Consider the following 14,601-nt stretch of genomic DNA (forward strand, 5'->3'; position numbering starts at 1 on the left):
TTCCTAAAGTTCTAACTTACTCTTCAGATGTTGTCCAGGATCCATTTACCTCTTTGATATTAAGAGAAAACCATAAATGATATTTGGCAGGGGTCAATTGTTCCTTGAGATATTCTTATCTCCACCCACCCACCCCCACCCAATTCTTGTTTTTTTTTTCTTTTTTTTCGGTACGTGGGCCTCTCACTGTTGTGGCCTCTCCCGTTGCGGAGCACAGGCTCTGGACGTGCAGGCTCAGTGGCCATGGCTCACGGGCCCAGCCGCTCCACGGCATGTGGGATCTTCCCGGACCAGGGCACGAACCCATGTCCCCTGCATCGGCAGGCAGACTCTTAACCACTGTGCCACCAGGGAAGCCCCCCCCCCCGCCACCCCGCCCAATTCTTAATCCTCCTACTTAGTTTAAAACTTTCTCAAGTTGATCTGCCATCAGTAGTCAAATTGAAATGATGAATTAATTGAATCTCATAAATGAGTTAATACTAATTATTAGTTTCTTGTGTTGCTCCTCCTAGGAGTAAGTGCATCTAAAATCTCTTTGAGGAAGAGAGAAATGCTTAACCCAAACTCGGCCACAGTGTAAACATTACAGTCAAAGGAAACTGGAGATTTCACAAGGCCTGGGGCTGCTGTGAATTCAATGTCAACCTTCAGCTTCAGTTTCTCAGCTGGACTAGATGAAATCCTTTTTGACTCAAACATTCTATTCTTCATCATATTCTACATCAGTTAAATTTAGGAAGTGTGATTCTAAGATTATTTTAGTTGGGGGACTTCAGATGATCCTCAAATCACACTGTACCTATTACTATCTACTTCATTTGCCTAATAAGATCAGTCATAATTAAGAATAGTCTTCCTTCTGCAACCTTGGTTCTGTTAATAATACTGTCTTCATCTGGGCTTAAATGAATATCTAAAACACAATTTTAAGCATGTTTGGTTTCAAGATGATGGAATAAAGGCCTTTCTCACCCCTTCACCTCTCAAAAATTACCCCCTAACCAACACAGAAAACAAAGAACACAAACTTCATCTTCCATGAAACCAGAAGTATTTGTAACTGCACTCCACAATATATGAAAAGGAGATAAGTTGGAAGAATGGTGAATGATTTAACAGAGAGAAGGAAGGTCTAACCAGAGTGCCTGTAACAAAAAATAAGCTGATCCACCCAATACCGGAAAAGACTTGGAAACTAAGGGCAAAAGAAATCTCAGAAAGCAGAGACAAGGCAGGAGCCTAAAATGGAGGAATCAGCTGAAATTTTGTGTAAGTGGTGTGTAGTAACCCTCCCCCTAGATTGCTAACCTCCAACTGATATGATCAAGTGACAACCCTCCCACATCCCTATAAGAAATATAGGATACGAAATCTCTGGAGAAATAGAAACAGAGATTCTCTAAATGGGGGGATACCAGGCCCAGGGGAGGGTAGGGACTAAGAATGGGGGGAGCCCTGGCCAGTTCCAGAATACTAGCAGTCAGGTTTATTATCTCCCAACCCCTACTCCCTTGTGACATTAAAAAAAAAAAAAAGATACTGCATCTCTGAAATAAGAAAGAATGCTATAACAAAGGAATACTCATAAGACAAAAAGAGCTCTTAGAGATTAAAAATATAATAGATAAAATGGAAAAAAATTCAGTGAAAGAGTTGGGAAATATAGCCGAGGAAATATCTCAGAAAGAACAGAAAAGACAATCACTGGAAAACAGGACAGAAGAGATACAAAAACTAGGGAGTCATCCCAGGAGATCCAAAGTCCAAATAATAGGTTTCCAGAAAGAAAGAAGAAATATGAAAATAACAGGTAGGAAATAATAAAAGAAATAATACAAGAAAACCTTCCAGAACCAAAGGGCATAATCTCCAAATACTGAAAGGGTTTACCAAGTATCCAGTTCACTGAATGAAAAAAGAGACCCATATCAAGGCTTATCATCTAGACATTTCAGAACAACACTAATGATGAGATCATTCTAAAAGCCTCCGGAAGAAAAAAAAAATTAAAAACCACAAACAAAGGAAGTCAGAGGGTTTTGGAAGGGATGTCTTCAGGAAAACACACACAATAAGAGACTGTAAAAGGTTTTGCTAAAGAGGCAAGAACAAGATGGAACACATATTTACTCCATGAAAAACAACTAATTATAAAAGAAAAGAAATGCAATCATACTATACTACTTGACTCAGCAGTGAATAATAGTTACATGATCATAATAATGAAGACTTTAAGTAAGATATTAACCACAAATTGTACCAAACCATGTGATGGAGGATGGGGGAGAATAAAAGGTATAAGTGAGTGAAAATTGTTGCCTGAGAATACTGATGACATCTAAAAACATGAATAACAAGATAGCTATACCTGAAGGAGTTTTAAGTGGAATGAAATGGAGGGGACAAGCAGAAAAAAGGAGAAACTCAGGGAACTGCCATGAGTTTGCTGTTGTTCTTATAAGCCACATTTTTTAGTATTAAGTTTTAAAACTATATTCTTGCATTATTTTGAAACTATATAAAATAATTTACAACAAACCAACAACAATGACAACTCTCTATTGTACATAGTGAAATTACTACTCTACAGGATAAACTAAAAATATAATTCAAAGTTTCAGATTATTAAAGGTCTCAAGTCTAATGCCGTGCTGTACTATTCTTGAAAATTATAACTATGGAGAAACCTGCCTCTTCCTTAATAATGCTAGTTTGACTTCAGTCCTTAAAGTCCAAATTCCTATCCCTGGAGATTCAACAGTGACTTGGCAAATCTCTGACTTCCACTCCAGCAGTGGAAGGGAAGTGCTACTTCCAGTCTGAAACACAAGCCAACATGCACAGCACTGCTCTCAATCCCACAGCCAAGCTAAACCTAGACTGGAACATTTTCACAGGCCAGTACCACAGAAACTAACATCCAAGTAGACAATTTGGGTTACGAGGCATTGTATACTCATCTTCAGATCCCCTATCATACAAAGTTGAGCATCAGAAGCTCTATTATTTTTTTAAATCTTCTAATCACTCTGTGGCTTTATTTTATATAACTTTCAAAATAAAATTGAATATATTTATGGTATATAACATGATGATTTGATATACATATACAGTTGACCCTTGAACAACACAGGTTTGAACTGTGCAAGTCCATTTGTACATATATTTTTTTAACAAGTATATTGGAAAAAGTTTTGGAGATTTGTGACAATTTGAAAAAACTCACAGGCAAACTCTGTAGCCTGGAAATATTGAAAAAACTAAGAAAAATTTAGGTATGTCATTAATGCCTAAGATATATATAGATACTAGTCTATCATTACATAGGCATAAGGTGAGTGACATTTAATTATAATGTTTAAATAATTAAATAATATACTTTAAATATATTTAATAATAGCAATAATGTTAGTTTTCTTACTGCTTTATAACTTTGCTTTCAAAGAATTACATTACCATATAGTATGCTTCTCTCTCTCTCTTTCTTTCAATTGGAAAAGATGTGTGTCAGCCTATCAACACAGGTAAGTGGTTTTAAAAAAACATAATCATGTTTCCAATACTGTATTATGAATATGGCATGGTAATAATACCATATGCCACAAGAATTTTATAACAGTTCATTCATTATTTATAGGCTACTGTGAAGCAGCCATATCGATTACACTAGGCTACCATAAAGCAATCATATTGCTGCTTCTTCCTTATCAATGCATGAATCATTATACCTGCAAATAAATATGAATTTCTTTTTCACATAATTTTTTCATTTTTGATGTCTAGTGTTAGTATCAATAATACATATAACGTCTGCAATGTTTTGTATCATATAAGACAATATCGTTGTAGGTACTGACAGATGATTCATTTTGTAAACAGATGACATAAGCATGGTATCAATAGATACAGTACAATACTGTAAATGTATTTTCTCTTCCTTATGCTTTTCTTAATAACATTTTCTTGCTCTTACTCTATTGAAGAATACAATTATATAATATGTACATATAACATACAAAATCTGTGTTAATCAACTGTTTATGTTATTGGCAAGGCTCTGGTCAACAGTAGGCTATTAGTAGTTAAGTTTTAGGAGGAGTCAAAAGTTATACATGGATTTTAGACTGTGCGGGGAGTCAGCACCCCTAACCTCTGGGTTATTCAAGAGTCAACTGTACATAGTGAAGTGATTACTGCAGGCAAGGTAATTAACATATCCAGCTCCTCACATAGTTACATTTTGTGTGTGTGTGATGAAGAAACCTGAAATCTACCCTCTTAACAAATAGTCCAAATATGGAAACAACCTAAGTGTCATAGACCCATGAATGGTTAAAAGAAACTGTGGTGTATATATATATATATATATATATATATATATATATATAGTGTATATATATATATATATATAATGTAATATCAATATTATTCAGCCTCTACAAAGGAGATCCTGTGATTTGTGACAACATGGACGAACCTGGAAGACATTAGGCTAAATGAAATAAGCCAGACACAGAAAGAAAAAAACTGCATGATCTCACTTATAAGTGGAATCTAAAAAAGTCAAATACATAGAAGGAGAGAGTAGAACTGTAGTTACCAGGGGCTGGGAGGTGGGGAAATTGGGGAGATGTTGGTCAAAGGGTACAAACTTGAAGTTATGTAGGATGCATAAGTCTAGAGATCTAATGTAGAGTATGAGGACTATAGTTAATAATACTATATTGAATACAGAAGCTCTATTATTGATTTACTAAATAATCTTTAGAAATTGACTTAACTTCACTGTGTATCAATTTCCTCATTTGCCAAATGAGAAAACCTGCTTTAAAGAGGTGTGATTCAAGTTAATTCATTTAAATGACAGCATGAGGTATAATATAAACACAAATTACTGCTTTAATTATGACAAATTTTTGGCAGCACTTCCTCAAGAAAAACTAAACAGAATCCTCTCTCTTTTTTTTTTTTAAAGTACGTTTATTATAATTTTTTTTTTTGGCTGAGAGGCTTGCGGGATCTTAGTTCTCCAGACCAGGGACTGAAGCCAGGCCACGGCAGTGAAAGCACTGAGTACTAACCACTGGACCTCCAGGGAATTCCCCAGAATCCTCTCTTCTAGAAGCCTTTCTCTCTTAAAGATAACACTGCTGAGAAATCTAATGACTTCTTGCATGTATGTTAATGAGTAAGGATTGAGTCTTCTTACTAAAAGTAAGACAAAACACAAAGTTTTTCCCTTTATTTACCAAATATTTGCCAACTATGGGTCAATTCTTCCCTTTTCTTGAACCTCTTCTCTCTAGGCAGCCTTGTCTTAGTACCACCTGCTCCTTCATCTTTTTCCGTGTCTTCTGCTTGCTACTCTTTCTTTCTGCCCCTCTAAACAAAAAAGTTCCCCTCAGAAAACTAGCTCAGGCTCCCTTTGTTTCTCTTTTCGCACTCCCTCCTTGGGCAATATCATGAACTCACACAACTCTATAACAATTCCCATTAGATGCTCAAATTCTCCCAAGCTTTAAACTTGCATCTTCCTGCTTGACACTTCTATCAAAATTATCTGAAAAATCAGATTCTACTCTGTTTGTTCTTTTCTTTTCAACAATGACATCACGATCTTAGTCATCTACATCAAAATCACCAAGTCATCTCTGACCCTGCTTTCTCTTTAAACCCCTGATGGACAGTTAGCTGCAAATTCCCATAGATTCTTTGTGTATTCTCTTTTCCTATCTCTCCCCATTCCATCCCACCAGTCCTACACGATTACAGATCCTAATCTCAGCCTGGAAAGCTACAATAGCCCCCTAATTTATTTATTCACATTCTGCCAATTGCCATTTCAATCTATCCTGTTCCCAGAGTGGCTTTGATCAAACTGTTGCCGCTTTGAAACAATCAATGGCTCCCTATTGCCTCCCCTTGACATACAAGATCCTATACATTAATGCCCCAAATAAGCTATGTTTCAGTAAAACTCAATTAATATTCCCTGGATATGCCTGGCATTTTGGAAGTGGGAGGGCTTGAATTAATTGCCCATCCTGTCTCTGCCTCCTATCCTATTTACTTTTTAAGGCTCATAAAGGTTTTCTTGATTTCTCCACAACCTTGTGTTGTCTATTTCTTCTTTGCACTTGACTCATCAGAGCTCTATCCTGTGTGTATGTATTTAAGCACTTATTTTACTCTAACTTACAGCATAATTGTTCATATGTAGTTTCATTTCCACCTCTCCCTTATGAGATTTTAAACTCCTTGAGTGCAGTAAAGTTGGCGTACTCATCTTTGTGGCTTACTGTACCTAGTCTGCACTTTGCACATGTAAACACTTAAGAAATGTCTTTGAATTAAAACTCATAAGAACTGCCTTCAAATGCTTTTGGAGTTCATCAGACATATTTAATAACTAAAAACTTCGAGAATGAGTTAATCTTGCCAGTGACATACTACTTGGTCCTAGATTTGCAAACAATTGGGAAAAAAGAAGTCTTGTTTTGAATCAATGGTTGGATAAAGAGTTCTATTAAAGGATTTTAAAAAAAAGTCTTCTTAGTGATATAGTAGGTGACACTTTTCCTCCTAAGTCAGTCTGTTTAAAATTCCCAGATGGAATACTGGAGCATGGAGCAGTGAAATGAGCAACAGGGTTATGCTAAGGAATCCTTTTGGTAAAAGTGGGATTCTACCCTCAGCATTCTGCTGGCTGTTAAATTCGGCTATTCTATTCTGCCTACTGAAAATGACCCTGGGGCTTTGGTAGACGGGGTATCCTTCTCCAATTCCATCCTGGGGCTGTATGTTTACTTTCTGAGCTATTAAACTGTGGCCATATTCTACTCAAAGGTGGAATAAAGAGCTAATCTCTGCTACAGATATCAAGTTAGTCTCTGCCGTTACCAAGTGACAGGCCTCAAAGAAACAAGAAGAGCTTGCTGCTCTACCTCTAGAAGGAACCTTTATTAATGGATATCGCCTTCAAATGACTGGGTCTTTTCAGCCAGCTGTATTTACTTTACAAAATAAGTACACTACAACATTTACCTGTTGAATTATGTAAAGTCAGAAGATAGATAGGAAAGATGTCCTCTTACGAGTTAGACATCGAGTCTACATTAGAATTTGTCCCAGGGCTTTGTGTAATTGACCTCAAGCTTCAAAAAGCAAAGTGTGTAATCTCTGCTCCCCCCTACTTTCTCAGATAAGAGTGCTCTGGTGTCCCATTTATTGTGGATTTACGATAAAAGGGAAAAAAATTAAAGAATCAAGAAGTTGAGCTGGGTTATAAAAACCAAATTGGCAAAAGGAAAAATGGACAATGTCTTAAAACCTTAGGGAGGCGGCGAAGCGAGCTGGCCGCGCTTTAATCCGAAAGGACCTACTTTCCCTCCATTTCCTGGGCCATTTCCAATCCAGGCTAAACTTCAGCAATAAGTGAACCACACTGGGAAGCGTCGCTCGTTTTAAATCAGAAACCTTCCCTAGACGACCTACTCCCAGCCAATGATTTGCGTTTTTAATAGACAAGTCCGGCCGAGCCAGGTGCGGGCTCTGACCAGCCGAGCAGTGCGCGACCCGACCGGTTCGAGGTCGCCCCAGAAACCTCGCACCCCGCCTGTGGGCAGCTTGCGGGCAGCAGGGGGCGCTGCGGAACCTCCGTCCCTTCCCGGGAGAACCCCCTTCCCCGGCCCAGGCGGTTAGTCCAGCCCGTCACGACTGGCCCCAAGTTCTCTACCTCCTAAAAAAGACAGACGCCCAAGGTACGTGACAAAAGAAACAGAGAGCACGCGCCCTATAAAACGAACCACTCTCTTCTTCATCCTCTCTGAGTCTCGCGGCTGGTTAAAGGCTGTTTCCAAGATTTAGCAATTAAGAAAAGTTGTTCTTTCTCACACATTAAAGCGCGGGCCTCTACCTTTCTTTAAAAAAGAAACAGCTACTGACCCTGAGCCGCCTGGGAACCACAACCAAGTACCTCAAAGCGGTGCCGGCGGCCGCCCCGCGCCCGCTCTCTCCCCGGGAGACCCGCTGGGGCTTCGGCTCCAGTTTACCCCCAAACTGTGACTGGACCGTCGGGAAAAGAGGTGACAGGGCAAACCTTCACTCCACACTCTGTATCGCACACCGCCCCCTCCCTTCTCCCCACGCCCGACGGCCGGGAGCGTCGGAGGGGACTGAGGCTCCCAGGGTGGCTCCACGCTGAACGCCGGGAGGCAGCCGGGGTTCGAGCTCGCGGCGGTGTCTAAGCACCCTTCCCCTTCTTTGACCTCCCGGGGTAAGCTCCGGGACCCCGGGGTCCATCTTCCGCGAGGTCCCCGGACCACGGGCAGGGGCACGCAGGTCCTCGGTTGCAGGAGAGCAGGCGTCTGCTTACTGGAAAGCGTGCCTGGCGTCCGTTGTGTCAGTCCGCGGGGCTGTTCCGTGCGCTCGAGCCGGGACAGACACCCCGGCCACGCGTTCGGCGCCCCCAAGTCCCTCTACAGAACAACACCAAGGGTGCGAGACCCCGCCCTAGGTCTACCGTACACCCGAGCCGCCCCGCATAGGACTGCGGTGGAGGGTGGGCTCTGAGGGTCCGGGGCACATCGCAAGGCGGCCGTGGGCGCGCCTTCCCGCACCCCGCCAGGCGCGGTCCTCCCGAGGCGCGGGCCGCGGGCCGGCCGGGTACTCACATGTCGGGCCCCGGCGGGAAGGGCGGCAGGCAGTAGTCGTGCGGTTCCCGCTGCAAGGGCGCCAAGCGCGATTCGAGCCCCCCGTTGACGCCCCTCCAGCCCCGTCGGCGGCGCTGCGGCTCCGCGCCTTCGTCCTCGCCCTCCTCCTCCTCCTCCGGCGCGGGGAAGGTCACCCTCGCTTGCTCCTTGCACTTGCTGACCTTGGTGGACATCGCGCCGGCCGCGGTCCGAGCGCGGGGATGCCGGCCGGCGGCCTCCTCCACCGCAGCCGCCTCGCGGTCTCCCCGCGGAGCCCCTTCCCTACCTTCCGCGGCTCCAGCAGTCCCGGGCAGCCCCGGGCGTGGAGGCAGGAAGAGGGAACGGCGCGGCCCGAGACCGAGCAGTTAGAGGCGGGAACCAAAGCCGTGTCGCCGCCGCCGCCGCCGCCGCCCACCATCAAACCGTGGGGGCAGCCGCCACGCCCGTGGCTGTGAGGAGGAAGCCCGGGGCCGAGCGGGCCGCTGGTACTGGAAAACGCTCTCCCGCCCCGCGGCGGCGGCGACGGCGATGCCCCCTCCGTGCCCGTCTCCTGTTTCCGACAGCATCACTTGCTAGGACAGTACAGTTACTCAGGGTGAAGGAGAGAGAGAGAGGGAGGAAAGGAGGAAGGGAGGGAGGGGGAGGGAGGAAGGGAAGGAGGGAGGGAGAAGAGGGGAAGAATCAATTCCTTATCAGACAGTGAGAGCTGGAGAGGAAATCAGACAGACCAGCAGGTAGGGAGTAAGGAAATCAGAGAAACTTCCCTCCCCAATTTCCCCTTTCTCTTCCAAAAGAGCCTTTCTCCACTTAGAGATACAAGTTTCCCAAGGAAAGGAAAAGGAAGTCGTCTGGCTTGTTAATTTTCCTGCAGTTGTATTTACCCTGTTCAACTTTATATTTGTTTCAACAAGCACCATTGGTTCGTCGTGTTACTTACTCTAAGACTTCGTTGAACCTACAGAGGTTTAAGTACATTTCCCTGAGTGCCAAGAATGTTAATGTTTTAATCGTGCCTGATGCTTCAGGGTTTTTTTTGTTTGTTTGTTTTAAATGAATTTCAAAACATCTAACAAGATTTATATACTTTCCAAGAAATATTTTCCAGCAAAATTTAAAGTATTCTTTTTAAAACTTAAAAATTGCATTTTAAAATTCAAGAGCAGTATTTCTTCTGGGAGAAAAAACTTGTAGAATTTTAGTCAGAATGAGTTTTAGGGATCAAGGAATTTATCCCTCGTTTTAGAAATAAGAAAACTGAGGCCTAGAGAGACTGAATAAACTACTCAAGGTAGGTAATAGAAAACTCAGATGAGACCTAGGCAAGTGTATTTTCTAAAGCTTTCTATTGCCTCAAATAAACAGCTTTTCAGCAAGTCCAACTTGGAATAATCACAGAAATACCAGGTATGCTACTATGAAATATGATACTCATTTTTACCATTGTCCAATTATACTGTATTTTTTTTGAAGAGCAATTCTTCTCAAATTTAAAGAAAGCACAAGGAAATTTAGCTCTTTTGAACTACAGTCTTAAAAAGTAAATAATATATTGTGTGTTTTATTAAGATGATAATGTCTGTATGTTTTAGGAAGCAATGATGTTTATTTATACACCTGGTACAGAAAAAACAAATAATGTCTGGTGTTTTACAGTTGGAAACACCCTTCCCATACCAGCACATATAGAAGTTAGAAGTGTCAAAATCCTCACAATGCAAGTTTCCAGACCCCTTCAATTCCACCTCTGAACGATCTCTAAAGCAGGACTGCTTTCCGTACCCCCAAACCACTGCTTCAGTTAAGGCTCCCATCATCCTCCCTGCCATCTAGTCTTTCTGCAGCCCACCTCTCCCCACACCATTTCATTCTCCACGCTGCTAGAGAGACCATGCTCAGAGCAAGTCTGATCATGAATTTTCACTGTAAAAATCTCTGGTGGCTTCCCACTGCTCTCAGGTTAAAATCCAAATTTGGCATGCCCAGCCCTTTGTGGTCTGACCTTAATTCTTCAGTCTCTCCTCCCATCCTCCTTCGTATACATCCTAACTCCAGTTACGCTGAACTTCTCACTCATCACCCTACATTCTAGCCACTTTCCTGTTTCCCTGCCTTTGTCTGTGGTATTCCTGTCACTGAAACATCTCTCTCCCCTCAGCCACCTGGCACACTTTTACTTTCCCTAAAGACCTAGATTAGGTACGGCATCCAATCTGATATCCCTCCTGCCTCCCAGTTAGTTCCCACAGCTCATGATCCGCACCCATGGCACTCTGTGCGTACCACAATCTTACCAGTCGTCATAGCACATTGAAATTAACTCCTTATATTCCTGTCTCTTTTAAGACTGAATTCCTTGCGGGTGGTTTGGGGTCTTATATACCTTGAACTTCTTGAGAGTTTATCTTTTTGTCTTTGCATTTAGCTCAGTACCTGATGTGCAGGAGAAGCTCAATAAATGTTGAATGAATTCAGGAAGTCTACAGGTTCTTTATAATTATGTTAACGACTGTGTGAACTGCTCTTATGAGGCTCTGGATAGAAGCACTGTGGGAATGCTGGACTCACGAGGGTTTACTCTTACATACGGTGTTAGTTTCCTAGGGCTGCCCTAACGAAGTATCACAGACTGGGTGGTTTAAACCATAGAAATTTGTTTTCTGATAATTCTGGAGGCTGCAGGTCTGAGATCAAGACGTTGACAGGGTTGGCTTCTTCCAAGGCCTCTCTCTTGACTGCCTTCTCCCTGAGTCTTCACATGGTCTCCCCTCTGTGTCTGTGTCCTAATCTCCTCTTCTTATAACAACACAAGTCAGATTGGATTAGGGCCCACTGTAATGACCTTACTTTTAGCTTAATTACCTCTTTAAAGACCCTATCTCCAAATATAGTCACAATCTTAGGTACTGGTGGTTAGGACTTCAACATATAAATGAGGGACAGGGGCACAATTCAGCCTATATCACAAACTAACTCTCCTGGGCTGAGGGAACTGTTTCATCCAGAGACTGCCAACATTTTTATTCTTAAGAAGTGCATTCATGGGCTTCCCTGGTGACGCAGTGGTTGAGAGTCCGCCTGCCAATGCAGCGGACAGGGGTTCGTGCTCCGGTCCAGAAAGATCCCACATGCCGCGGAGCGGCTGGGCCCGTGAGCCATGGCCGCTGAGCCTGCGCGTCCAGAGCCTGTGCTCCACAACGGGAGAGGCCACAGCAGTGAAAAAAAGAAGTGCATTCATGAGATTAACGAAAACCCAGAGGAGAGGAAATCTAAAGAAAGTAGGTTCTTAGAAGAGAGAGGAAATAGGGACCTCCTTGGCATAAGCCAGCTTTGTCTTTTTGGTTTTCTTCTTTTGTAAAAGAGGGTCTATCAGTGTATATATGTTGTTGGCTGCCTGTGTACTCATGGAATAAGTGCCTAACATGCATTCAAAATCCATTACTCCTTTGGAGAAGGACAACAACAAAATCAATATTCAGTATTCAGAAAATCAACTGTTGAGGCCAGTTATTTTCAAGTAGAGGTGGTCACTGAGGCAGAAGAGAAGCATAACTTTCACGATAAGTCCAAATTAAATAAAGGCAAATTTTTAAAACCTGGTAGCAGAAGATGGGTTCCAGTTTTCCCCCTGAATCTCTAAGAAATGCTATACCTTCTTTAAAATCTGTTTCACACACTGTGGAAGGCTCTGTTCTCTGTCTCTCTGTCTCCTCTCTCTCCCTCTCTCTTCTTCCAGGGTTGTCTGTAACACACCTAATAAGAAGACACTGTTGAGCAGTAATTCTTACACCCCAGGATGAAGTTTAGACTTAGCAGTTTTCTCAAGGGGGCAAGGGCATGGAAACAGGTATAATGTTCCAAGCAGCACACATTTTAGAAAAATTTTTTATTTATTACCATTTATTTTTGGCTGTGTTGCATTGCTGCATTCATTGCTACATGCAGGCTTTCTCTAGTTGCGGCGAGCAGGGGCTACTCTTCATTGAGGTGTGCGGGCTTCTCATTGTGGTGGCTTCTCTTGTGTCGGAGCACGGGCTCTAGGCACACGGGCTTCAGTAGTTGTGGCATGCGGGCTCTAGAGTGCAGGCTCCATAGTTGTGGCTCTCGGCTCTAGAGCACAGGCTCAGTAGTTGTGGTGCACGGGCTTCGTTGGTCCGCGGCATGTGGGATCTTCCTGGACCAGGGCTCGAACCCGTGTCCCCTGCATTAGCAGGTGGATTCTTAACCACTGCGCCACCAGGGGAGCTCCAGTGCACATTTTTTTCCTCTTTAAGAATAGAAGTTCTCTTCCAAGTGGATTTTGCTTTGCTTTAAAAAAAAAAACAACTTTATTTTTTAGAGCAGTTTTGGATTCACAGCCAAAATGACTGTAAGGTACAGAGAGTTCCCATAGACCCGCTACTGTGACATGCACAGCCTCCCCCAATACCAACACCCTCCACCAGGGCCGTATATTTGCTACCACTGATGAACCTGCATTGACACATTTTTATCAACCGGAGTCCATAGTTTACATTAGAGTTTACTTTTTGTCTTGTACATGCTATGGGTTTGGACGAATTTATAATGACATATATCTATCACACAGAGTAGTTTCGCTGCCCTAAAAATCCTCTGTGCTTTGCCTATTCATCCCACCCTTCCCCCCCGTCTCTGGCAGAAACTGATCTTTTTACTGTCTCTATAGTTTTGCCTTTTCCAAAATGTTATATAGTTGGAATTATACAGTATGTAGCCTTTTCAGATTGGCTTTTTTTCCCACTTAGTGAGATGTATTTAAGTTTCTGTCATGTCTTTTCATAGCTTGATAGTTCATTTCTTTTCAGCACTGAATAATATTTCATTATCTGAATGCACCACAGTTTCTTTATCCATTTCCTTACTGAAGGACATCTTGGTTGCTTCAAAATTTTGGCAATAATGAACAAAGCTGCTATAAATATCTGTGTGCAGGTTTTTGTGTAGACATAAGTTTTCAACTCCTTTGGGTACACATCAAGGAGCACACTTCAGTGATACAGATCTAGCACTTTATGTGTTACAAACTTCTTTATAAAATATTTTAGCAGTATTTTGGTGGATTCAAAGGTTGCAAAAAATGTCAAATGGAGATTTTCTTTGCACCATCAACAAGATGAGAGTAGGCCAATGAAACATGAAGTCCGAAGGTAATGCTTACCTGAGAAGAGTTTGTGGTAGGAATGGCATTAGCTGTCTATTGTGTCTTAGCAGCTTAAACAACACACGTTTATCATCACATCAAGGAAAAAAAACGTGTTCTCATAGTTGAGTTTTAAGAGTTCTTTGTAAATTTTGGATAACAGCCTTTTATCAGATATGTCTTTTGCAAATACAGTAGCCCCCGCTTATCTGCAGTTTCATTTTCCATGGTTCAAAAATATCAAACGGAAAATTCCAGAAAACAAACAATTCATAAGTTTTAAATTGCATGCTTTTCTGAGTAGCATGATGAAATCTCGCTCGATCCCACTCAGGACGTGAATTATCGTTACTCAGGATGTAAGGTATCTGTTAGTCACTTGGTAGCCATCCCAGTTATCAGATCCACTGTTGTGGTATTGCAGTGCCTGTGCTCAAGTAAACCTTATTTTACTTGATAATGGCCCCAAAGCACAAGAGTAGTGGTTCTGGCAACTTGAATATGCCAAAGAGAAGCCATAAAGTGCTTCCTTTAGGTGAAAAGGTGAAAGTTCTTGATTTAAGGAAAGAAATAAAAAGAAATCATATGCTGCGTTTGTTAAGATCTACAGTGAGAATGAGTCTTCTACTCATGAAATTTTGAGGAAGGAAAAAGAAATTTGTGCTAGTTTTGCTGTCACACTTCAAACTGCGAAAGTTATAGCCACAGTGCATGATAAGTGCTCAGTTAAGCTGGAAAAGGCATTAAATT

General features: G+C 42.2%; 1 protein-coding gene across 2 annotated transcripts in view; it reads right to left on the minus strand.

The window, feature by feature from the left end:
* Positions 1–8,887, minus strand: part of TRPC3 (transient receptor potential cation channel subfamily C member 3) — a 77,811-nt gene extending 68,924 nt beyond the window's left edge. For both annotated transcript variants that reach the window (XM_065878168.1, XM_065878167.1), the window contains exon 1: positions 8,676–8,887. In XM_065878168.1, coding sequence (XP_065734240.1) covers positions 8,676–8,887 — 212 coding nt within the window. The remainder of the gene's footprint in view (positions 1–8,675) is intronic.
* Positions 8,888–14,601: the final 5,714 nt, after the last annotated feature.

Source organism: Phocoena phocoena, chromosome 5 (genome assembly GCF_963924675.1).
Source record: "Phocoena phocoena chromosome 5, mPhoPho1.1, whole genome shotgun sequence".
Taxonomy (NCBI): Eukaryota; Metazoa; Chordata; class Mammalia; order Artiodactyla; family Phocoenidae; genus Phocoena; species Phocoena phocoena.